Source organism: Triturus cristatus, chromosome 11, assembly GCF_964204655.1.
Source record: "Triturus cristatus chromosome 11, aTriCri1.1, whole genome shotgun sequence".
Taxonomy (NCBI): Eukaryota; Metazoa; Chordata; class Amphibia; order Caudata; family Salamandridae; genus Triturus; species Triturus cristatus.
In genome coordinates this window covers 635516064-635542970 of record NC_140594.1, presented here as the reverse complement: position 1 = coordinate 635542970, position 26907 = coordinate 635516064, and the positions used below count along the sequence as shown (strand labels likewise).

Genomic DNA, 26907 nt, shown 5'->3' with positions numbered 1-26907 from the left:
TACTAGGAGAATTACAATTTATTAACTGAGAGTAACAAAAGGATCGCCATGTTCAAAGCAGTAATCCACTTACCTATCTACATAAAATAAAAATCTGTGATCTGTATGCTACATGATATGCTTTGCAGGAGACAACATTTTTTTAGATATATTTTATTGCATTTTCAGTTGTCACATGTCCTAACATACACATATCAGAGAATCACTTCCAGTGAGGTCACTTCCTGTGATGCCACCTGGAATGTCACTCATCGTGACGTCATGTGCTTTGATGTCACGCGTCATGATATCACTTGCATACTGCTTAGGTTGGTCAGTCTCCCCACTTCTTCTTTAGAACTTGTGCCCTGTAGAATGTGACTCATATATATAGATGAAAACTATGTCATGATGTTAGGCCTTGAACTACAGTTTCCTGTTCATAATGTCAGAGGTTATTGGTTGGAAATTAAAAACCAGATTTTTTTTCAAAACAAAAAAGTTATTCACTTTTCAACTCAGAATAAAATCTGTGATTACCTGCTGTCAGAACTAAGACTGTCCTTTTAGCAGAACTGATTATTAATTGTTGCTCTTTCTAATAGCTTTTTTTTTCCAGTAGGCAAGCATGGGTTGGCGAGTATTGTCGGGAAGGATTCCCCTATTAACTTAATCTTTTCCTCTCATCCCTCTGGAGAAATTACATATTCAGTAACATGATTTACCGTTCGATAAGACTATGTTAACTCTGTGCTTTTCCTGGTTTTCAGGGAAATTTCATGTTTCATTGCCCTGCTGATGTTAATGGTGCAAAATGTGGTAAAATATGGCCATATGTGGAGATACGGAGACATGCGGTGCTGATGGAGGATGAGCAGTGCAAGTTTGAAGAAAAAGTGGCATTAATGGCAGCCAAGCAGTACTGTGAGTTTAAAGAGGTGAGTTGTGGTTTTTGTGCTGTTTTAATCTTTCTCACTTTATTTACATCTCCAGCGTGTCATATCTGTTAGTATGCAACATTCTGAGTATTAGAATTTATGAAAGGCACAAAATGTGGTGGTAGGGATGCTTGCAAATAGTCCACACTATGGGCAATGGCTCTGGGCAGCATTCATACCAATAAAGTTTCACCTACTGTGGCACTCTAGACAGTGGCTCACCATATGCAAATCTGTACTGACCCTGCTCCTCATGTGACCAGTCCATCCCAAACTTCCAAGTGAGGCTCCCAGTAGAAGGATATACAAGCTCTTCAGACTGTTGTTGGTCTTGTTAGGCCTCATCAGCAAGCTATAGCTTGGATCCTATGGCACAGCGAACAAGGGACTCACCTTTGGGCACAGTCTCGACCACTTAAAGCATTACATGAAACACAATAGCATTCCCTGATGTTTGAGGATGGACTGTTCCCATGAGGACCAGAGTCAGTAATGATTAGTATACCACTCCAACCTGCCAATCTACAAGATTTCTGGCATTATCACATCAAGGATTCTTACCCAAAAAGGACATGAGGTACTAATTTAAATGTCTCGGAAACTGTAACCCGACATTTGGGCTGGGTTTTTTAGGTTGATGTATTAAAGACAATACATTCAGATGAGTGTATTTGAAATACACGAGTTTAGAAGAGAACAGCCCACCCTTGGACTTCTGACGCAGTACAAAAGCATGTCTTTTTCCATTACTAGCTTCCAATAATATGCAGTCAATGTGGAACAGTTGAGATGTCTGGATTATAAAGAATACTTGGCCTGAGTACACTCTGCTATAGATTGAACAGACCATCTCCCGCCATGGTTTTTTAGACCAGACTTGTGTAGCCTTCAGATGCCACAAATAGATACTGGAGTGGGTGAATGATGTTCACCCAGGCGGGGATCAGTGAGACTTATTGGCTCGTTCTACCTGGCCACTTTGTATACGTCTTCACTGGAGATAGGTAGTCTCTTGGAGTACACCAGAAAAACTCTCTTAGTCACCAAAGCTAGGCGCCATAATAACTGTAGCAAATCCGTCTTTTCTGCATGGTCATCCTTGATTTTCTGTCTTTTTGTGGACCCTGTTTTTGCTGGGCTTTTTTATACTCTACGCACTTTACCCCTAAATAACTGGAGTAAGATACATTTGCTCCTCCTTTAAACATGGTTACATTGGATTATACCTGATTGATATATTTAACTTGCCTATAAGTCCCTAGCATATGGTGTAGGAAAAACACCAGCCACCTGGAAGCTAAATACCACCTATGGACTGCAGCACCTATGGTGTTTTCTGGAGGGTTCGCATGTAAAACATTGCTTCAGGCTTACGATGACGTGTATGCCCAGATGTGGGTCCTGTGCACACTGTGTCACTGGAACCATGCTATACCTGGCTGAAGAGATTTACCTAGGTTGCTTGTATTCAAGTTCAGGGAGGATCTGGCTTAGCATTGCGAGCCTGACTATTTCTACTGGAGTAGGGTTGAGTCTGACTTGCATATTCCTGGGCACAAATTGAGGTGGCATGGTGTGCAAAATAATGATGGACTGGGATGAGGTCCAAGTAATTACCAGTGGCTGAGGTTAATACAAGCATTCCATCCATCACTTTTTTGTACACTTTAGTGTGGTGCCCTTAGTGGGATGGGTATACCGAGACTCGGTTCCTGTGCACACTGTGTCACTGGAACCAAGCTATACCTGGTTGATGATCACTAGCTAAGCCAAAATTGGGCTTAGGTTGTTTGTGTTACATTTTAGGTAGAACCTGGCCTGGCAGTTTGGGTTGGACTGTTCCCATTGAAGCAGAGTCCAGACAGATTTGCATATGGCTGGGTCCAAACTGAGGTGGATTTGTGTGCAAAAAAATGATGGTCTGAGAGGTAGATCCAAGTAAGTACTGGTGGCTGAGTTTAGTTCCAGCATTCCATCCCTTGCTTTTTTGTATACTTAAGTGTGTCGCCCTAAGTGGGACGGGTATACCCACATGCTATGTCACTGGAACCAAGCTATACCTGGCTGATGAGCCCTAACTAGGATGAAACCTATCCTATGTTGCTTGTGTTCAGCTTCAAGGATGACCAGGTCTCGCATTTGGGCTGAACTATTCCCTTTGGAGCAGGGCAGAGACTGATTTGCACATGGCTGGGTATTGTGTGCAAAATATGGATAGAGAGGGATGGAGGCCCAAGTAATTGCTAGTGGTGTAATTGTTGGCTCTTAAAGAGAGACAGGACCCCTCATAAGAATATTTTGAAAGCTATATCCATTCTCTTATCAATATGTTCTAATGGATCTTTTGGTGCCAAGGAAGGATGCCCAGACAAACTAGCTTACAGTTACTTCAAGTAAGGAGCAGTCCTACTCCCCTAACAGTGGCAGAAATTTGATAGGAATCTCGAAGGGTGATCTTATCTGGAGTCTTCCATTCACAGAATTTCACATCATTTGATTCTGGCAGCAAGGGAAACCATGTATTCTTTAGTTTCTTGAGCTGTTACAGTCTTGGCACTTAAGAAATTCTTGGCTCTTCAGCATGTGGGACCTTACATATTTTTTTTTAATGGGCCATGACATGAATCAGCAAGTCCTGAGCTATATACTTGCCACCAGGATTTTTGTGTGGTGTGTTGGACTGTGGCTGTTCCCATTATGCTTGTTTCCGGTACAGGAAAGACCTGGCTTGGCAGTTCGGGCTGGACTGTTCCCATGAGGAAAAGGGTCCTTGTGTTTGCTGTGGCTGTTCCTCCCCATAAAATGAAGATTCAGGCTTATTATACACAGTAGACAAGAGGGAGGCTTGTCTCTTGGTCAGACTACTTTTGGGTTGCTTGTGTTGCAGATACAGCCTTCAAGGTACTTTGATTCATCTTACTTCTTCCTAAATTGGTGCCTGTTGGAAAGTGGTTTAATAGTAGGGATAAGTAGGTACTTACTACTAGTAATAAGGTCACAATCACAGTAAAAGCTCCAGTCAAGGTCTCAATAAATGATTCTCTTGCTCAACCCTTTGTAGCTGGCTGTGAGCAAGCAGGCTTAACTTAGGAGACAGGCATGTGAAGCATGAGAAGACAACAGATATACAGGGTATGAGGCAATTATGACTGCACTTATCCCAACAGTAAGGTAAAAAAATTAAATCTATAGTGCACTGGACCTGAGGCCCAATACCCCTAAGCCTCCTAGGATTAGAAAACCCCACAATAGCAAAACAACAATTTGGTCCAGCAATCCTTATGGTAATATCTCAAATAACATCACATGATTAAGAACAACATCAATTCAGCAGGTGTGTTTTAACTTTTCTTTATTCGTGATCTCTTCTTCACAACAAGTAACACTGTAGCTAACACGTTTCGTCCTCTAAGACTTCCTCAGGGCAAAAAGTGTGTTGGCCTTCTATTCTGTGTACTATCAGCGATTTTCAATCCACTTTCTTAAAGTGGTATTGGTAGAAGCCTGATCAATGTAAAAGCTCTTCCTATGTCAAGGTATTAAAGGATATGTCAATTTTCTAGTAAGCAATCTTCTAGTGTGATTCAACCTTTAGCCTAGAAATGGCATGACAATGGGTGTTATCCCATTCTGCAACTTTCAAAGTGGGTGTGTGTGGCTCGCGTAGTGTCGGTAGATCACCTGACGAGGTGTCGAAGCGCTTTTTCGGCGAGTAGTATGCGCCTCCGGAACCCATACAGGATTAGTGGTGAATTAGTATAGTGAAATATGAAAGTAATTTGAGTGGGGGGTATTAGTCATTTATTTGGATTGAGAAGGATAGCGGAGGGATAGAAGAGGGAAAAAATGTTTGCATTTATATAGCGCTTGTTACCCCTAATGGGGTGTTGGAGCACTTTCTTGGTGAGCAGCACGCTACTCCGGAACCCTTAAGGATTAGTGGTGAATTAGTATAGTGAAATATGAAAGTAATTTGAGTGGTGTATATGTTAGTCAGTTATTTGGATTGAGAAGGGTAGCAGAGGGATAGAAGAGGGAAAAAAAGGTTCACATATATACATAGCACTTGTTACCCCTGATGGGGTGTTGAAGCGCTTTTTCAGCGAGTAGCACACTACTCTGGTTATTAGTCAGTTATTTGGATTGAAAAGGATAGCGGAGGGATAGAAGAGGTGGAAAAGGGTTGCATTTATATAGTGCTTGCTACCCCTAATGAGGTGTTGAAGCTCTTTTTCGGCGAGCAGCACACTACTCTGGAACCCATAAAGGATTAGTGGTGAATTAGTGTAGTGGAATATGAAATTTGAGAAGTGGACAGGTTAGTCTGGTATTTTGATTGAAAAGGATGGTGGAGGGATAGAAGAGTGAAGGATTTGGATTTCTTTTCTTTTTTTTGGAGGTCATAGCAGTAGTGGGAGACTTGGGATGAGTAAAAAGGGATGTGGAGAGGAAGAGTCAGAGGGACGAGTTTAGAAAGGCTTGTTTTGGGGGCTCAGTATAGTAAAAGAGGTGTCAGATGGTGCAAGGAGGGGTAGAGTGGCGGAGAATCTAGAAAGGCTAATTTGGGGATCATAGTAGTGGTATGGGGGTTGAGATGAATGAGACAGTGGATGTAGAGGATCTATTGATAGAGGTATAGGGTGATAAATAGGGTAGTGCATTGGAAACAGTAGTAGAAAGAGGTTTGAGATGAGTCAGATAGTTGAAGTAGAAGATATATTGAGAGAGGTATAGGGTGAGAGATATGGTAGTGCTTTGGACATGCTGAATTAGAAGAAAGTAATAAATATATAGATCCATAAGTACATGGAAAGTGTATAGATGCATAAGGAAGTAAGTATATGTAGATTAAAGATATTTATTTTTAAATTGTTTTTTAAAAACACATAATTATTCTACATGTTTATACACAGCAATACACATATATAGGTACATATCTATAGTACAAATAAAGGCTTATATACAGAGGGATGCTGTATATTTCTGTTTGCGTATGGTGCTTATGTGGGGAAGAACCAATTCTTGAGTAGGTTTCTGAAGATAAGGTGGTTGTTGGTGGATCTTATGTTGGGGGTAAAGAGTTCCATATTTTGGCTGCTTGAGCAGAGAAGGGTGTGCCACCCATGTTTTTTTTCTTGTATCTTTGGATTTTGAGGCGAGGTGCTAATCTAGAGCGGAGATTCCTATGATGAATGTGTTTGGTGATTTTATTAGTCATGAAGAGTGGTCCAATTCCATGTATCACTTTGTGGGTGATACAAAGCAGCTTTAACGTGGATCTTTTGGCAACCGGTAACCAATGCAGGCCTTTCAAGGCATTGGAGATGTGGTTTTGAGGTTTGATATGCAAGAGTAGTCTGGCAACTGATTTCTGAATCCGCTGTGGTCTTTTCATAGTCCTTAAAGGTGATCCGTGGTAGTGGCTATTGGTGTAATCAAGTTTGGACAGAACAAGGGAGATGGTAGCTTGTACCTTGTGTGGAAATCCCAAATGGCGGAAAATTTGTCGCAGAGTTTTTATAGTTACAAAGCTTGATCTTGCTAGTTTGTCCACTTGGGCATTCATCAATAGCTTGGAGTCCATGGTCATTCTGAGGTTTCTTACTTCCTTCGATACTTTAGGCGGTGATCCCTGTTCATCAGGCTAGGTGGCAAGCGGGTCATAATGTTTCCAATCACCGAAACCTGAGTATTTACGTTTTCGAAGCATTCCATTTGAGATGGCTCCAAGTCATCCATTTATCTACTGCTCCGAGACAACTGAAAATTGGCGAGTTTCCAATGTCTTTGGGGCATTCCAGTTGAAGGAGTATTTGCATGTCATCTGCATAGTTATAGCACGTGAGTTGAAATTGATTGATCAGTACCAGTAATGACTTCATGTAGATGTTGAAAAGCATGGGCGAGATGATAGAGCCTTCAGGGACCCCAGCTTTTGTGGAGAATGGTTTGGACGAGAAAGGTGGGGTATGGATGACATTAGTTCTGTTTCGAAGGTATGATGTAATCCAGTCTAAAGCAGTCCCCTCTATGCCGGCTTCATAGAGTCTTTGTATCAGTGTCATGGTCAACCGTGTCAAAGGCAGCCAAGAGGTCAAGGAGGAGAAACGCATCAACCCCATTGCAATCAACTGTGTTTTTCAGGTCATCCCAGATGGGAAGGAGGGCAGATTCTGTGCCTCTTCCTGGACGGAATCCTGTTTGGAAGTCTGAAAGTATGGCATTGTCTTCAATGAATTGTGACATCTGGGTGAACGCTGCTTTTTCTATCAGTTTGCCCAGGAAAGGTCCATTTGTAATGGGTCTGTAGTTGTCAGGGTTCAGCAGGTCCAAGTTTGTTTTCTTCAGCAAAGGGTGTATGTATGACTTTTTGAGTTCTTCTGGAAATATTCCAGTAGTTAAGGAATCGTTGTTGATTCTTCGTACTGCAGTGGCAGCAGAGGTTGTTAGAAAAATTGTCTTGAAAGTTTACGCTGGAAAGGGGTCAGAAGGGTTGCCAGCAGGCCTGCTTGCTTTGAGCAGGTCCATAAATTCATTGTGTGAAATGTGTTGGAAAGAATGGAGAGGCTGAGTTAGAGTATTCTTAGATTGTTGTTTTGTAAAAGGGTTAGTGCCGGTGCTTTGTCTCTGTTTTAAGTACGAGTCCAAAGTGTCTGCTTTGTCCGTGTAATGATTTGCCAGTTTGTCTGTGAAATCTTGAGTACCGGGATGAGTTCCTTATAGGCAATTTGGTTTAGGAATTTATTGAGTATTTTATAGAATTCTTTATTTGCATATTTAGCATTTTGAATTCTGTCTGAATAGTACCTTTTCTTAGCTTTTTGATAGCTGACTTGTATAATCTGTTAATTTTCTGTAGGTGAAGTTTGTCTTGTTTGTTTTTTGTTTCGAGCCAGACAGCTTTCTAATTTGTAGTTTTATGTCTTTTATCTCTGTATTTCTCCAAGATGCTTGTTTTCTTTTGTTCTGTTATGTGGTTTTGAGAGGTATCAGGATATCAAAAGCTTCCTGTAGCCACTCAAATAGTTTCTGAACAGAGTTTATTGTTTACAGATCTGTACTGGCTGTTAGTTGTGTTTCTAAGTGTTCCAAATTGAGTTTGCTCCACGGTCAATAGGTGGATGCATGTAGGGTGGTTTTAGGTTAGTCACTTAGTGTTGGTTTATGTTGGAAATCAAGCAAATGGTGGTCTGACCATGTGACAGGAGTTATAGTTTAAAAGGTAACTAGTTCGGTATTAGCAAAAATGACATCTAGGATATGTCCAGCGATGTGGGTGGGTTTGTGGACAATCTGATGCAGGTTCAGTGCGTTTAGGCCAGTGATTATCATTTTCGGATGGGTCATATTGGGTTTGCCAAACCATATGTTGAGGTCACCCAGAACGCATAGGTTGGAGTGTATTGTTATCAGGTTTGAAACTGTGTTTAGAAGTGTGTCTGGGAATCAAGGGAGCCTGTGGCTTGCCCCCTGTCTTGCCACTGACCTGACAGGTTGCACAGGAGCTACATAACTCCTTTACTTTGGTAGACATTTTGGGCCAATAGAAATCGTTAACCAACCAGTTCCAAGTCTTATTCTGACCCAAATGACCTGCCTAGGGGATGTCGTGACTCAATGTGAGGAGGTATTCTCCTGGTGGCTCCTTCCTTGAGGTTTCTGGCCTCAGTAAACATAACTCCCTCATCTCAATATACTTTGTAGAATCCACTGACATCACCTTCCTCTTGCCTGGAGGTGGTCTGCCTTAGGCTCTCAAGACTGGGACACTCTCTCTGTCCCTGACACAACTCCTTCCTGGAGGATCCACCAGCTCATATCAATTCTGCCAGGTTGGATCGATCTTGCAGGGGTGGTGGAATCCCTACCTCAGAGTTAAGATCCTTAACCCCCCTCAGGGTCAGATTCCTCCTGCATCTCTGGAGTTCCTTGGGCTGGCTCACCAGACCCTGTGCCCTTTCTCTTGTCAATGGATGCTTGGTCCATTGTTCCAGGGTTGAAGTGTCCAGCATCACCCTGCTGTGCAGTCTGTGACCTGGTCACAGTACATACCCACTCAGGGAGATCCTTGCATGTACTGTTCTCTCCACCCCTAACTAGTCAAACACTTCAAGATCGTTTTACAGTAGACACTGTACTGGAAGTGCAGGAGACACAACTACCTTCTTATGACCTGTCACACCTTTCCATTCCAAACTCACCATTGCCATGGGATGGAGTTTGGCTCTGCTGTCTGCATTTGTTACCTAGTGATACACAGCAGGTATGAACTGCCTTTGGGAAATCAGTGTCTCTATAACCATAGTCACACTGGCTCCTGTATCCCTCAGAGCCTCAATTTTAGTTCTATTGATTTTAGGCCTCTGCCTGTACCTATCCATACTGGGAGGCAAGACGGCCACAGTTGCAATTTCCACCCCACACAAGGACACTAAGGTGGCCTCTGTGATACCCTTCCCCAACTCTGGGACGATCTCCGCCTACAATGACAATCCCCAGGGACTGCCCACCAGTGGGGGCTTCCTTGTGCAGAGTTTGTGTTCTGTCTGATTACAGCTAAAACACCTACCCACCTTTGAAGTGTCAAAGAAATGTTCTGCCTTTGCAGGGTCAAAAAGACATTCCTTGATACCCCCTCCCTTTTAAGGTGGATTGGCACCATCTCATTGCACAGGTTTTTGTGGGTCTCGTGAGAATTTTTTGTCATCTTTCCCCTGGGCTTTACCCTGGGGGGAGGGGGAAGGGGGGTTTCCTTTTTTCCTTTGATCACTCCCTTATTGTTGATTCAAAACCCTGGTTTTCAACCACTCATCAGCCGCCCCCCCCCCCCAGTTCCCTGGGACTAGACAGGTTAGAGTCCACTAGATACTAGCGTAACTTCTCTTGTAAACAATGAGTCAGGATGTGCTCTTTAAGGAATAACTTGTACATCCCCTCATAAGTACTCACCTGGTTACCTTGAATCCAGCCCTCTAGTGCCTTCATGGAGATGTCTACAAAGTTCACCCAGGACTGTGTGTTTACTGTCTGAGTGTCCCTGAACTTCACCCTGTACTGCTCTAGGGTGAGACTACATTTCCTGACTAGACATTTTCTCATGTAGAAGTAGGATTCTGCCTCATTCCCCTCTAGGGTCAGGAGCCTATCCCTCCAAGGTACTGGAATCAATTTCCATAGGAGTGAATCTTAGTATTTGGAGTTGACCCTTCTCATCTTATGGGCCCTTTCAAATGCAGTCAGCCATTTGTCAATGTTGTCCCCCTCCGGGTATTTGGTAGCTATCCCCTTAGGAAGCCAGGAATCAAACCATCACCCACCCACCCACGTCTCATAATTTCCCTCATTTTCAGTGCCACCATTTTTTCTTGCTTTCGCCTCAGCCCACTTCTCAGCTGTTCTCCTTCTCTATAGCTATGGAAACTAGTTGAGCCTCAAGCTGGCTCTCTGCAAGGGGCAGCACTGGTTCCTCTGTGGTGGAGCCTCCCCTCCTCCCACCATTAGCTGAAAATCTGAACCTAGTGCTAGGAGGTATGGGCGAGTTGTCATCATCCTCCTCCTGGGGGAGAATGGAGGGGGCCTCTCTCCCTCACTGTTATCCCCTGTAGCTGACTCTGCCAAGGCCTTAAGGGACCTAACCATATATTTCTTTCTGATATGAGTAGGAGCTGGCAGCCCCCTAGCCCTACGCTGTACCCGAAGCTCAGCCACTGGGAGGTTAGACAGGTTAGCCAGATCAAGCTTCATGGTATCCCTAGTTTTGGGTCACTAAAAAAACTTTTGTAAACAGAGGTAGAACAATTCAGGAAATTCAAAATTGAATTAACAGCAGTTTAGTCCAAATATAATTTTTTTCAAAAATCGATTTTTGTTCTAAGCTAATGTACTGGATTTTTAAAGATCTTCACTTAATTACTGTATGATGTGATCAAACACAAGTACTGTATCCCACTACTGCAAACCAAATGTTGAAAAGTGGTTTATTAGTAGGGATAAGTAGGTACTTAACACTAGCAATAAGGCCACAACCACAACAAAAGGTCCTGTCAAGGTCTAAATAAATTATTCCCTTGCTCAACCATTGGTTGTTGGCTGCGAGAAGGTAGGGTTAACTTAGGAGACAGATGTGTAAAGCATTTAAAAACACCAATAAATGAAATAAGTAAGACACAACACACAATAAAAATCCACAACCAATTTATACAAATAGGACATCGTTTTATGATTAAAATGACGCCAAAACGACAAAAATCCAAAGTAGGTAACTGCAGATATGAATTTTGAACGGTTAAAGTGCCCAAAAAGCGCCAACTTGAGACATCTGGTCGCACTTGACTGGAACAAAGTCAAAGTTTGAGGCTGACCACAATGGTGGAGCGGGGGTCGGATACACTGAGCGGGAGGCCTCAGTTAAGTTTTTAAGTTTTTACCTTCGCACTTAGTCGTTTTCCCGGAGCTTTGTCTCTCGACATCGAGCTAGGCAACTCGTCAGGCCGAGTTTTTATTAGACGACAGCAGCTTGGTTCAGCGCAAGGCCTCAGTGAAATCCTGGATGTCTTGAGTTCCGGAGATTTCAGCAGGACGAACCTGAAATTCAGGCCTGGTCCCAGTCCGACGTCAGCCGTTTGAATGTCATCAACGGATCAGTCACATTAGGAAGCTTTTTACAAAATGTATCCAATCTTCTCCAAACTTCTGGATCTCCTCCCAGAAGTGCCCACAAAACAAATCCAAGGGTCTAGAAGCTCTGAGATGGTACTTGAGATGTTGGGACTACGTTTCCCAGAATGCACCAGCCCAAATCCTTAAAGGTCCCCTGGATGCTTTCAAACTGGGTCCTTGTTGGTGGAGATGATGCACGTGGAGCTCTGTAAACCTATTGCTTTCAGGGTGTCCACTCCTTCACTTTTTGAAGCAAGGCAAAGTCCTTAGGGCTCTAGTTTCACAGTGTGCAGAAGGTGCAGTCCTTCAGAGTGCAATCCTTTGGGGTGAGGGCCAAAGTTCCAGTAGGGTAGTCCTGCTTCTCGTTGTAGTTTCAGGCAGGGATCTGAGTTGCTGGGCAGCTCTCCCATTTGTATCCAATTCTCCTGAGTGACAAGCAGGGGGGCAACTCTGACCAATGGGGTACATGGAGCCAACCTCGGGTATGAACACTTCCTTCTAAGTGTGGCATATTCTTGACCCAGAAAGCACTATTCTTCCAAAATCCAAAATTTACAAACTCCCTCCTGGAGGTTAAGCTCTGGCTAAGCCATCCCACTGACATGGCTAAGTTTTCCTAACACACCCTTTCCAGCCCCTCTGCTAATCTAATTACTGGGGCTCCTGCCTGGCTAGGGTGGCAGGATGTGGGGGTGAACCTGTGTCCTGTCCTGTCATTCCCTCTTTGAAGACCAGTTTGCTATTATACCCCATCCTGCCTTTTGCTCTGCAGCTGCAGTTCTTCTCCCACCAAAGACTTATTTTGTCTCAGCTCAGACCACTTCACACCTCATTAAGGTAGCTTGGCCGAGCCTGGCAGAGGCTGGTCATTGAGAGAAGGGCTGCTGGAAGACTGGATTTTGGTTCTTCAGAAAAGCAAGTTGTATAACTTATTTTCCGTGAGAGTTATAATAAATCTAACAATGGCAAATTGTTGGACTTTGAAGTATATTTTTAGCTCACTTCTAGCAATAGTTGGACTCTGTTTAAGTATTCACATGTTAGCTGATGGAGCCATTGCGCTACAATGGAGAAAAACTAAATTGGCAGTTTTTCTTTCTCCAAGGCTTATGAAAGCTTTTTTTATATTGACCCTGCTTATAGTTACAAGGCACCCTTTCCCTGGGACACCTAGGGTAGACCTTAGGGTTGACATATGTAAAAATAAGGTAGTTTGAGACTTTGGAAATACATTTATTTCCAAAATTGAATTTGAATATACTGTACTTTTATAAGCAGTCTTTAAAGCAGGGCTGTTTTAAAAATGACAGCAGGCACAACAGCAAAGCACACTTAAGTGCATTAAATCTGCTGTGCCTCTACACCTACTTACCCTAACATAGGGGCTTACAGGTAAGTTGTCATACTAATTGTAATTACACCTATTTACCATATACCTTTTACACAGAGCACTGGCCCTGGGTTTGATTAGCAGACCCCAGTGCACAATACGAGTCAATTACCATCAATATCAATCAAAACAAGCATTGGAATAGCCAATAGGTCTCGCCTTTGGGCCTTATAAGTGTTTAGAGAGAGCTATTGGCTTTGTTAACGTTTTTAATATGTGTTGAAGAGCATTGTGAATGTTGCACAGCATGTTTAAAAGTTATAAGTAACAATTAAAAAATTGCTATAAACATTTGTCACTTTATATATAACCTAGAAAAAATTATATACAACTGAAGTATCCTAATAAAAACCATAATTAACACCAAAAATGTGTTCTAGTTTTATTGTTTATGCAAGGAAGGGGGCAGTGGGGGGAGGGGGGAGTGGAGGTGTAGGGAGGGAGGGAGGGGTGGGGAGGGGAGGAGTGGAGTGGAGGTGCAGGGAGGGAGGGGATGGGAGGAGGGGGAGTGGAGGTGCAGGGAGTGAGGGGGTGGGGGGAGGGGGGAGTGAAGGTGGAGGGAGGGGGTGAGTGAGTGAGGGAGGTGGAGGGAGTGAGGGGGGAGTGAAGGTGGGAGAGTGGAGGTGGAGGTGGAGGGAGGAGGGAGGAGGGAGTGGAGGTGGAGATTTATTTAGGGTTGATCTAGGTCTTGGGGAATCAGGCGTCCCACAGCTTGCGTCATTAAGAGCCAGAAAGGTCTAGTTGAAGTGAGTTTGCAGACCCCCCAGTACTTATGTAGGGCGCTGGACTGAGGCCCAGCTACCAATCAAAGGTGACATTGGTCACTGCTTTTGGTGGCATTCAATAAAGGGACAGAGACATTTTTGTAGGTTTCTATTAGATAAGCAGCATTGGCATGTTGGGCATAGGCCGCACCTGTTCCTTTGCCCTAGACGCCCCATAAACAAGTGGACGTGTAGGCAAAAGGTATTGGGGAGATGGTCCTGATTATTAGGCACTGTAAGCATTTTACTGTAGGGTGGATTTTGAGTCAGAAGACCTCCCCAATCAGGAAGAGCACAAATGCTGTCCTTCGAACCCCACATACACTACCAGACAGTCCTCCCAGGATCAGTTGAAGCAGTTTCTCCTTGGAGGGCAGACATGGGCGGTTTGGGGTCTCTCTTTTTCCCTCTTCAGTCTAGGGTTCAGCAGGGCAACAGAGTTTTATCGTAGTGGCCTTTATGAATTAGGGGCCACTGGTTAGAACTTGAACAAGGTACCTCTTAGTGAAAAAAAAGTATTCTGTACATTGCAGCAATCACCTGCGGACTTCCCTCCCTAAACACACACATCAGTGCCCAGCTTAAAAAGCCGAGGACAGAAAATGAGGTGTCCTCGTGCAGATCTGCCATGTGTCCCCATTTTAAATATGACACCTTTAGTCAGACTTGGCTTTTTATCCAAAAAGCATGTTGCATTCCGGGTTTTCAAGTTACCCTTCCAACACCGGGCTCACATAAATCTAACATAGAAAGTGTCGGTTGCTAAAAAAACAGATTATCTTCACGCATCTCGATCAAGAGTGGGCTGCCTGTGGGAGGAGCCAAGATGGCGACCGGAGCAGACGCTTGAGCGCCCGGCTCCGTCGGCCCTTGGCCTCGGACTATCATCCTGATCCCTATCCTCGCCGATTTTCGAGGTGCACCGTGTGCGACGACGCGCTGACTGCGCCGCCGCTTTCCCGGAGTCTTAGCCCACCCGGATGCCGGAGTTCTTGGTGCCTTTGTACTTCGCACTGGACCCCTGCTCTATTGTGGCCTTGGCCGGCCCCCTGGAAGCTCCGCAGTCACCGGACCCGCTGGCGCAAACCTGAGCCCCGCGGTCCCGATCCCGCCTCACACCACGGACTGTCGCCAGATGAGCCGGGGGAGAGAAGCCCGGACACCTCCTGCGCCCTGCACCTGACGGGCTGGAGCTATAGGGTAAGCCCCGGTGTGGCGGGTCTTCTGGCCCGCTCTGTGGACCGCGCTGTGGGAGGCTGCAGACCCCCTTCTTCTATCGCCTAGTCGGCGGCACAGAGAGCCCGAGGGAGGGGAAGCGACTGTTGGCTTTCACCTGTTGCGGCGCAGACCTGATGGGAATTGCCTCCTTGTAACGACCCCCCCCTGGCCACTGCACCGTTCAGCGGTAAAACATGGCGTTGATTGCCTGCCTGCTGCTGGGGGGGGATGCTCCGGTCTGGCCCGCTGCCCGCCTCGCCCTCCCTCTACCAGATTCTAGCTCCACAGTGCCGTCCCGGATTGCTGCCGATGTGGGGGCGCAGCTTCCGCTGACATGCGGCTCCGTTCTGGCTGCCCTGCGGGACTTTCGTCTGCAATTGTGTGCTGGCTTGCAAACACTGAGTGAGCGGTTCGACTCCATACTGTCGGCTGCGGGTCGTGAGCGCCCCGTTTGTTATCAACAAGACATGGGTCGGCCGGTGCTTCTGTCCTCTTGCGGGGCCGCAATGACTGTGTATAACCGTGCTACGCTGGTGTCTGCAACTGGCTTTCCCGGTATCCAGGATCAATCGCTCTCCTGCTCAATTGCGGATACTTTGTTTCCCCGTTCATCGCTGCCTGCTTTGTTGTTGCCTGCCCCACCGCGCCCGCAAGAGTATCCAGCTGAGCGACACCTGACGTCCTCGAGGAATCGTTCACGGTGGCCTACGGCTTCTTTTATGTGGAACTCGTGTACTTTACAGGCCAGGTCTGGATTTTATATGGTGCACAAGGGGACCTCAATAGCCGATCGGCGGCCATTTTGTGACTCTACTTCTCCATCTTCTCCCCAGCGGCCATATTGTCTTTGTCTGCACGGGATGCGGGGCCTTCATGTGGGGGCTGGTCTAATCTTAAGCCCGCGATCGGGCCAGGGCTAGGTTGAGTTATATCACCATGGTTTCACGGCTGGACTGGACTCGGACTGGAACTGTTTGCATATGTTGTGCGCACTCGTCGCGAATTGTCTGCCTTCATTTAAATTGCTGTGACACGTTATCTTCACACGATCGCTTTTGGGTATAGTGGGTTTTCAGTGTGTGGAGGCGTGGCTGGCCGGTGGTCCCGGGCGCTCCGAGGTTACGTGGGGCTCCTCCCCGCTTTCTTTCTTTCTTGTTTTCTTATTTTCTTCATTCTATTCCTACTTTCTCTCTTGTCTATATTTCGGGTTCATTGGGCGACAGGCACTATGCTGGGGGGGGGCAGGCCGTAGCCTCCGCATTGGTGTAGGGTGGGGGGGTAATTCACTGTTTTTTTAGTTCTATGGGCCTTTTTCTTCTATGTCTCTGCGCTATACTTGTTTCGATTCGGGGTCCGGGGGTGGGGTGGATTGAGTGGGGGCGGCTTTGGAGGGGTGCGTATTTACTCACGTGACTATCCTGTTATCTAACTGCACCGCCTCACTGTCTGAGAATTTCTATGGTCGTTTTAATGATGCTGCTGCTCTCCTGTGTGGTGAAGCCATCTTGCGGACTCGAATCTCCTTGGTTCTATCCTTTACTGACTTTTTCTCGAAAAATTATTTTAAAAACCTTAAAATTAACCTTCACTTCTCCTTCCCCTGGTGTCAAGGATCTCTCCAGTGTATACCTCGTGAATCGTAGCTAAGCTTGATCATCAATGCACAAGGGATGTAATGTTTGACTCAGTGCTTAACCGTATTGTGGCCGGCCGGATGGTTGTAGGCCCGTATTTGTTCTTTTACTATGCACAAATAAAGGTTTTTAAAAAAAAAAAAAAAAAAAAAAAAAAAGAGTGGGCTGCCTGCAGAGGTCTCAAGTGTCAAGTTACTCAGTTCGAAAATTCTCAAGCAGCATCATGTTATTGACCTAAGAAGAATGAGGGGCAGAGTCGACCGATCATGGCTCAAACCTGTGACCTGCAGTTCGAACAGAGATACCCCCAGCAGATGTTCAATCAACCTGGATTCCTTATCTCGATAAGTTTCAAACCCCAGAAGAGCAAACCTTCTCAGCACATATTGTGTGCATTACAGAGCTGAACACGTGCAGCACTCATCACAGGCTACTAAATAAACTACAGAGCTCATTAATTCAAGGCCAAGGCATGAGTAGCTTATCTAGTCCACATTTTTCTTTCCATTTTGGAACATGTACTTCTCATTTAATAAAGTGATAATCGGGACTACAATTCCCACAATGCAAAGAAAGCCATGGGGAGCGCGAGAGCGTTGCAAATGGGTTGTGCTTGCTGTATTCTTCCCACGTTTCGATGCACGCTTCCTGCTGCAGCCCACTGACTCTACAAAAAAAAAAAAAAAAAGGCCAGGATGTGGCCCAGCGGCCAGAGCTGCTGACTTTGGCGCTGGGAAACCAGGTTCCTGTCTCTGCGTCGGCTCAACATCCTGTGATTCTAGGCGAGTCACTTAATCTACCTGTGCCTACCAAAAATGAATATTCATTTGGGTAATGTAACTGGTGCTCGTGTAAAGCGCTCTAATACCTTCAAGTCGAGTACGCGCTATATAAATCTACAAAAATTAAAAAATGGAATGCACTGGCATGCAAGCCAATGGCCTCCTCCTGGCCAGCCCATGATTATACTTACAACACCACGCACATCTAAACAAGCTCGCTTCTACATTAAAGTCCCTCAGGCGGGCGCCATTTTGTAGGAACCGTTCTGACCTTTGATAAACGAGTAGCTTGACCTCTTGTACATCCCCTATCTGTCTGGGTAACTGAATCTGAGGGCCGAGAGCTGTTCATGTTCACAGCGCGCAGCCTGCAGCTCAAACACCTGTGCCTCGCTGCGCAGCAAAGCGCGCGTCTTTGATATTTGGAGTCTGAAAGGAAACAGTGCTCGAGGGAATTTTGCAAATTTGCCAGTTCTTCTACATTCTCTCCCACACATGAGTGGGGAATTATCCTTGTGGTTATTCAAAGGGTTCATTCAAGCTGTCTGTTTTGTTTTAAGTGCCTGTGTGTGTTTGTTCTTTTGTGTCTGAGGTTTTTTCCCCTCCTCAGACTAGGATCTTGCAGGTGGCTTCGAAAACTGATCAGAGGCCTTGGCTTTTAACTCGCTTTCTCTGGTCTCTGATAAAAGGGGAATTAACGGGGTTTTTTGATGACTTCTCTTGAAAATGAAAAGGGGTCATTTACAGGATAACAAACAAGCGCGGCAGCGAAAGTTAAAGCGACCGTGCTAATTAGATAAGGAATGTCAGGAATACAGCTGGCATCCGGCTGCGCTGCTGCTCGCTCCCGAGCTCCCTAGGCCAGGGGCGTTAACGTTTAGAGAGAAGGCGGGACATGCACCTGCCTTTGGCCAATTGCGGGCTTTCAATTTTTGAAAGCCACACGCAATGACCAATCACTTCAGCTTTTCAGCAAACTCGTGCGTGTGGCTTTTTTTAGCCACATGCACGAGTTTGCTGAAAAGCTGAAGTCATTCCAAGAAGTCATTTTCTAGGGCAGCGCATGCGTGCTGCGCTAGGCTTGACCTAAAAATGGGGGTGATCAGGACAAAAAGGATGACTTTCTCACAGTGCCTCCTATGCCTAAGTCTGGTTGGACAAGGAGGAGAATCAGATGAAGAAATGGACAACCCAGTATGCCTCACCTAGTTCTTGTTTTCCCTTGTAGATCACCCATGGAATCACAAGAAAAGAAATTGACAGCAGTCCAAAATGAGTTGTGACTTTGGTGCTCCCTCTATGCTATGTGTTCCATTACTATTTACACAAACTTTGAGGCATATTTCTGAGTCTCTAGCACCGCCGGAGTGTTACTATTTGTGATGCTCCAGCAGCACAAACTGCAAAATTATATTTAGAAATTCACAGAAACTCAATTTGCGTGGCTTTGAGTGGCCTCATAGATATGGAGTAAGTCAAGGCTGTGCATATTGCTGGTTTGCCATACTCTGCACCACGCGGGAGTTCCATGGGCATTGTGGTGGGTGTTTCTACCCACCACCCATGGATCTTGACGCTTCTCCAGATTTACAAAACCATGTAAACCTGGGGATGCCCCATAACTTTAATTTTCCTCATTTTTCCTCTATCCATGTGCGATGTGTTCTGCAGAACACATAGAAAGAGGAAAAAGCCTCTGAGGATTGTTTTTGTGCAGGAAGGTGACCCTTCCTGCACATAAACAATCCTGCCGACAACACAGGTACCCTTGCACAATGTTCTAAGGGTACCTACGTTGGCGCTAGGCTGTGAAATGGAGCCAGTGCAGTGAGAAAGGACAGAAATGCACCCTATTGGATAAATGCGGTGCATTCCTGTCCTTTCACTTTGATGCGGGGCAGCACAACAAGGTGACTTACTGTGCTGCCCTATGCCAAAACCCCATCAATGAGGTCCATGAAGTAAGAATCATGAAAGAGAGTGTGTTTGGGTACTATGCAGTATTGCACCGTCCCTCCTTGCCAAAGTCTTCAGATGCTTCATGATTTATTAGCGTCAGACTCTCTTTCTGGGTCCACTGCATCATTGTTACACAGGAAGACCACTTGCCTACTGCTGAGATCCAGATTTGGCATTCCTCTGCCAAAACTATATTTCAAGATCTTGAAGACAGAGGGCATCAGAGATGAGACTTAAAACTGCTGGCCTGGCTTAAAACTCATAAGCAGTCACCGCAGGGGTGTGCATGATTCTGGGAATGTTGGGTGCAGGGTCAATATGTTAACTAATGTCAGCATTTGATTTCCTCTGCGGAGACAGATCTGGCTGTAAATTCATTAAAGATGTGGAAGAGTGACGCAGAGCTAATGTTTTTCATCACTCCTGAGTAGTGTCCACACCAGCCTCTAACAAAAATTAGAGTGCATGGGCCACTCCCCAGCAGTCTTTTTTGAGGGAGGCGCAGTTGGGAATTTATAGAAGAGGATAGCATAGTTCTTGCATTGCCTTTAATGTCAATACATTTTTATAAAGGTGTACAAATACGAGATTGTAGTTTTCTTTTTAGAAGTATAAAATGGGCAGACAAAATACTCAAGAGCAACACTTATCTAGTATTTGGAAGATGACATCCAAACAGATATATACATGAGTTTTGAGGGGTAACTCAGAATCCAAATTCAGTAGCAGTAAGGACAGTACTGGGAGTAGATGGACTTAAACTGGGTAAAGGAGATCTTGGTGGTTAGATTTGAATGTAACAAAGCAGCATGCTGTTGGGTGCAGGGGACGTTTGTTCTGCAGAATAAAGGAGAAAGAGGATAAGGCTTACTTTTTGTTTTGTTTTTCTTTTAATTTGGACATTTCTAGAATCATTGGGCTTGCATTGAAAGTAGAGATAGTTTTTCAGTTAGGTAGGCCGGTCTGCAAGCAAGGAGGGCTTTGCAAGCGATGCAGAGAGATTTAGGGCCTCATTTATGGGATTCTGGCATAGGGCAGTGCAGAAAAGCACCCTAAGCCAAATTGATTTGGAATGCACCTTATTTAAGTAGTATGGTGAATTCCTCTCCTTTCTGCCTGTGCTGGCACCATTTTTGCAGCCTAGCGCCAATATAGGCACCCCGTCACCATGGTGCAAGAGTGCCTCCGTTACAGGCAGGATTGTTTTTGTGCAGTAAGAGGCACCTTTCTGCACAAAAACAATCCTAGGAGTTTTCCTCTTCCAATGTGTGCTGCAGAATGCAACACAAAGAAAAAGAGGACAAAACGAGGAGAAATTAACATATTTCTCCTCGTTATGCCTCACCTCAAGAGGCGTATGGATTTGACGCTTCCCCAGGTTTACATCACTTTGTAAATCTGGGGGAGCATCAAATTCATGAATATCACAATGCCCATGGAACGCCTCCTGGGCACGGAGTAAGGCGACACTGAAATTTGTGCTGCGTCGCCTTAGTTATGATTCATGAGGCCACTCAAAAGACACACAGGTTGGCTTTGCATTGCTTCACAAATCCCTTGTCCCAGGCCTGAAGTATCCTCAGGATCGAACCGAAGCTCTTAGGGGTCCACCTCTTGACAGCCCCAAGTCTGAATATGAATACACACAGACTTTTATGATGGTCAAGCGGGGGAAGGAAGGGATGGGGACTGCGGGGAGGGAGACCTGTGAACACAAATGGAAATTTTATAGTATGAGTTCATCCAGATGAGATAACTATTACCACTACCTCAAAGACTGCCTGAACCCCATCTTCAACTAACCTGTTAAGAAAGAAAATGTTTCTTTGCAAAAATGGGTGGTGAGCAGGTGATCTTGCTACCTTACACAGTATACTGCAATTAAATAAGATAAAAGAATCTATAAATGTTATACTTTCTACCTCACCCCAATATCATTTTAGTGTATGAAATAACTCTCCCTGCATGGAACACCTACCCCTTGTATCACAAAACGTAGCAAATAGTGAGACAATGCTCATTGTCAAGAGGTTCAACATCATAAGCCAGTAATGAAGTAAAATACACTCATGGCATTATTCATAGCATCATCATATACTGTATCCGTATATGAAGCAACAAAGCAAAATGTTATGAGAGTTCGTAACCACTCTCTGTGTGAATAGAAAGCCCGGTCAATAAATTAGGCAAACAGAACCCTCCCTGCATGAGTCTCAGCCATGGACTCGCCAACAGGGAAAGAAAGGAGAAACCTCTTTAAGCGTGAATGATATAATCAAAGTCTGACACTCAAGAACAATCAAGATATGTCCCTCACATGAGTCCGTAAGTCAAATGACTCTCCAACGTAGGGAAATATATGAAAGATAGCTGGAACGACCAGCCACACCGAGAGAGTTAGAACCGCACTCCTCGGACTAAAGAACAAAAGGAAAATAAGCGGTGCCCAATGGCACCCTTACCCGACCAGGATACTCAAAGCTTTGCCACAAAAACAAGATCATGCAAGACAGGAACTTCCCGAATTATCAACAGCGTCTCCTGCCGATTCCTCCCTTTTCTGTGGTTTCGGGACATCACACACGACAGTGCGTCTGACGTCACACGTTCTCTGCTGCTGCTGGGAGATGTAGTTCTCCCTTGCTCCGTTTCCCTGATGCCTGGCAGTGACAAATTCCCGTGACTCCTGACAGTACATCCCCTTCTCGGAGAACACTGACAGGCACAGGGCTTATCTGGGTGATATCTCTGGAAAGCTTTAATCATCTTAGGAGCAGAAGATTCAGGTTCCGAAGAGTTTCCTCAGCTCCATACCCCTTCCATGCCACCAGATACCAAAGGTTTTTCCGCCGAATCTTAGAGTCAAGAATATCAGCCACCTCATATTCTTCGTCCTGATCAACCCACAAAGGCGCCAGCCTCTGTTTTACTGTGCCATGCGATGGTTTGAGTAAGGACACATGAAACACAGAGTGGATTTTCAAATGTGAAGGTAAAACAAGTTTCACCGCAACCGTATTGATGTGCTTCACTACTCTGTAAGGACCAATGTATTTCAGGTTAAACACACTATATAGTTTGAAATGAATGTTACGTGCCACACTAAACCCCCTTTTCGGTAGGTAGAGCCTGCCTGCGATGTTTGTCTGCCTGCCTTTTGTATCGGTCTTTAGCGTGGACTAACTGTTTTTGTGTATCCTTCAAGATTCTACAGATCTGAGAGATTTGCTCATGTACTTCAGGAAGACGCTCATTATTGCTAGGTGTCAGAAAGGGAATAACACGGGGGTTATGACCATATGAGCTGTAGAAAGGAGAATGTTTGGTTGAGCTATGCTGAGCATTGTTGTAAGCTATTTCTGCAAGCCATAACCACTCCACCCACGCTTCTGAGTTCTGGTCTACATAGCAGCGCAGATACTGTTTAAGAGTCTGATTTAGCCTCTCTGTTTGACCATCTGTCTGCAGATGGAAACTGGTGGACATGGTGGAGGATATTTGTAGGGCTGAACACCACACTTGCCAGAAATGTGCCGTGGATAGGGCTCCACGGTCTGACACAATCATTTGGGGAAGCCCAGGCAATCTAACCACATGTAACAATAGCAGTTTGGCTAACTGTCCTGCTGTGGGGATTTGTTTACAAGCGATGAAATGTCCCATCTTAGTCAAATAATTGATTACCACCAGGATAACCATGTGTTCTTTAGCCTTAGTTAATCCTACTATAAAGTCTACTGAAAATCTTTCCCAGGGTTTATCCGGAGTGGGTAGAGGGTGTAAGAGACCTTGTGGTTTGTCTTTGATAGAGTTCATTTGAGCACAAACTGTACAGTTCTATACCCGCAAAGGTACATCTCTTCAAAGGGTAGGCCACCAAAACTGTTGTTGAATCTTTTTACATGATTTTTCACTCCTGTGATGTCTTCTACTAGGATGTACATGACACCATTGAAAGACCATCTGTCTTAATTTAGGAGTGGGAATCAGAATCTGTGTTCCCTTAATGGGTATCCCCTGTCACTTCTTTCATTCTGGATGACCTTTCAACCAATCCTTCCATCGAAAAGTTTGGATTCCATGCACCACCTTTTTTAAAAAGGTGTCCGTGTGAACCACTCCAATAACTTTCGTAGGTTTGATCATCGCTCTTTCAGGGCCATGAAGAGGTACCACTGTGTACTCTAGTCTTGACAGAGAATCTGCCTTCTTGTTCATACTTCCAGGTCGAAACGTCACTATGAATGTATATGCCTCAAAAAACATCATCCATCGTAATAAACGAGGTGTTAGCTGCTGGGCGGTCTTTAGGAACTGAAGGTTGCGATGGTCCGTGTATATCGTAACTGTATGTCTAGCTCCCATCAACGAATGCCTCCATTCCACAAAAGCTTCTTTTATGGTCAACAGCTCTTTTTCCGCAATGGTGTAATTCTGCTCCGCGCTGTTCAATTTTTTGGACATAAAAGCTACAGGATGCAGCTGCCTGTGTTAACGTTTCTCTGGGGAGATACAGCTTCAATCGCCACTTCCAAGGCATCCGCCTCTACAATGAATGGCAATGCCGGATCAGCATGGGTTAGGATAGGAGCTGTAATGAATGCCTCCGTCAGAATGTAAAATGCTGTTTGTGCCTCCTCGGTCCATTGGAAGTGTGTGTTTTACTTCATCAATTATGTTATAGGTGCCGCCTTGTTGGAAAACTGTGATATAAAGCGATTATAAAAATTTGCAAATCCCAAGAAGCATTGGATGTCCCTAACGTTGTTGGGACAAGGCCATTCGGTGATTGCCCTCACTTTCCTTTCGGCCATTTCTTGTCCTGTTGGTGTGAGCGCCACTCCCAAGAATTCTTCTGTGGACACGTGGAATTCTCATTTGCTGATTTTGCAAAACAGATGGTTGTCTTTCAAGGCTTGGAGAATCAATCCCACATGTGTAACATGCTCCTCTTCATTAGAAGAAAAGATCAGTATGTTGTCTATGTAAACGACTACTATCTTATCCAGGTATTCCCATAGGACATCGTTAAGAAAGAATTGAAATGCGGCTGGTGCATTACATAACCCAAACGGCATGGCTTGATACTCATATAATCCATAGCGAGTCTTGAAGGCTGTCTTCCATCCGTCTCCCTGACACATACTCACGAAATGGTACAAAAGGAAAATAACCAGTGCCCAATGGCACCCTTACCCGGCCAGGATACTCAAAGTTTTGCCACAAAATCGAGAGCATGCTAGACAGGAACTTCACGAATAATCGGCAGCGTCTCCTGCCAATTCCTCCCTTTTCCGTGGTTTCCCCACGTCACGCTCAACAATGCGTCGGACGTCATACGTTCTCTACTGCTGCTGGGAGATGTAGTTCTCCCGTGCTCTGTTTATCCCTGATGCCTGGCCGTGACTAATTCCTGTGACCTCTGACAGCCCTGCGTCATGCATCTACCACTTTACATGGTGCAAAAGTGATGCAGGGCTCTCATAAATAAGCCCCTTCATTTGGATGAATGCACGTAGAGATTGCAGAGCAGACTCAGGAGGGTGGAGGGACAGTGTTCAAATTTACGCTCACCAGCAATAAGACTATGAGCTTCATGTAAAGTTGCCTTAAGAGGGAGTAGAGTGAAGTCAGGGAGGTATGTTAGAAGTATATTATGTCCGTCAATATCAGAGAAGACAAGCAGTGGCGTAACAAAACTTGAGGGGGCCCCCCTGCAAAGCACATGGAGGGGGCCCCCCCCTCCCCCGGCGGCACGGTCCACCATCTACCACTTTGCCCTACCACCCAGAAATCTAGCATATTTTGATTTGAAACCTCCAACATTTAAATGAAATGCCTCTATATTGTCTTTCTCTAAGTTCCAATGAGAAAGTGGGAAACACTCTTAACTTACAAGCTACGCCATTTGTAACAATACTGTCACAAGCAGATTATTTAACTGAGGCAGCAATCAGAACAATTCCAAGGAGTGATCCTATTGTCTCAGAAACTGCCTTTGACTGAAAAACAAAGAACAACTATGAAGGGTCTGAAATAGAATTGACAATACCTTGAAACTTTGAAAGACCAACCCAAACCTGCAATTCCATAAAAACTCGACTGACCATATACCTGAGAAGTACACAAACTATAAGTCAGTATCCTGCGAAAGTCAAGAGAAATAGACTGGTGAATTATCTGCATGCCACACACTAGCGACTGTTAAGGGTTGTGCATGATAATAACATGACCTGAGGAAGCAATTTCAATCATAATGTCTTTATTAGTAAGCACTGCAAAACAGGCAGGCAAACAAGGCTGAGGAAGAAAACTGTTTGGATGCTTCAGAACATTGATGCAGATGTTTGTTTGTTTTAATTTATCATTTCTGTAGTGTAAACAATGCTAAATACAAGATTTAAGGTACACGTATTACAGATAAGTGCAAGCAACACCATAAATAACACTGCATGTAGAATACAAACAAACCATATCAGCAAGTACCTAATGACAATCTATACAAACTGTAGTTGGCAAAGCAAAAGAAAAAGTGCAAATACTTTCAAAGTTCAAAATAAAGCAATCACCAGTCCAGCAATATAATTTGTAAAACAATCCAACTTTCTTCTTGCATCAAGGTGAAAATGCTTTCAAAGTGCATGGCAAAAACAAGTCCAGCAGCTTCCCTCACAAGGACTGACCTGAACCACCAGACTGGGCTTTACTTCATAACGAACAGAGGCCTCAGACCTCTGTGTGTCAACACTGGCGGTATTTACAATTTGCTAAGAGTATAGACACGCCTGCTAAATTACAGATTCACCATTGCCTCCAAATGGCTCTATCGTCACGTGTGACACCGCCAGCCAGGCCTGGATTTAAAGCCAACAGCGCCTTGCATTCTGGGAGTTGTGCTGTGACCATCTAAGTAAGGGGTTAAACATTCCAGTATGAAAAGTGTTGTTGGATAAAAGGTACGAATGGACACAACATGGTGCCAATGCCATTTGGCAGCTATGTTTTATACAAGCACAAGGGGATGTTTAATTTCCTCAACACAAGCTGCAGAAGTCTGGCGTCAAATAGCAAAAACGCTGTGCGGAGAACCCAGAAACGTGCTGTGTGTAGCCCCCGTGTATGGACCTGAGGTGTCATTCTCTAAGAGACCCAGTGGCAAAAGCCCACTGTTGTCTCTAATGCATGTTAGTGCCAGGCAGTGGTCGAAGTGGGGGAAAAAAAGTAGGGAAACTGTGGGAGGAGAATCAGAGAGTGGGAATAACCAATGGATTGGGTCAGTGGGCAGAGTGAGAGGTGTGGCAGAAAGAGCAAAATATCCCAATTTTTAGTATTCTTTTCCCATTTCACTAACCAGTTACAGCTTATTACATTATTTAATTTAACCAATAGATACACATGTGTATTTAAGGTAGAATATGTGTTATTGACATTAAAATACATTCACAAAGTGGGATACGTTTCCAATCACAGAATGTCCCAAATATCCTTAAAAGTGGAATCGGAAGCCATTTGTCTCCCAGCCATGGAGTTTCTGTCATCAGCACTTCTCCTCCCTTTTTCCACAAGAGCAGTTCAAACATGAAT

At 44.7% G+C, this 26907-nt stretch overlaps 1 protein-coding gene across 3 annotated transcripts in view; it reads left to right on the top strand.

Annotated features, from left to right (window-relative positions):
- LOC146785217 (putative E3 ubiquitin-protein ligase ariadne-2) overlaps positions 1-26907 on the top strand; it is a 188698-nt gene that overhangs the window by 101482 nt on the left and 60309 nt on the right. For all 3 annotated transcript variants that reach the window (XM_085634123.1, XM_085634124.1, XM_085634121.1), the window contains exon 3: positions 750-917. In XM_085634123.1, coding sequence (XP_085490249.1) covers positions 750-917 — 168 coding nt within the window. The remainder of the gene's footprint in view (positions 1-749; positions 918-26907) is intronic.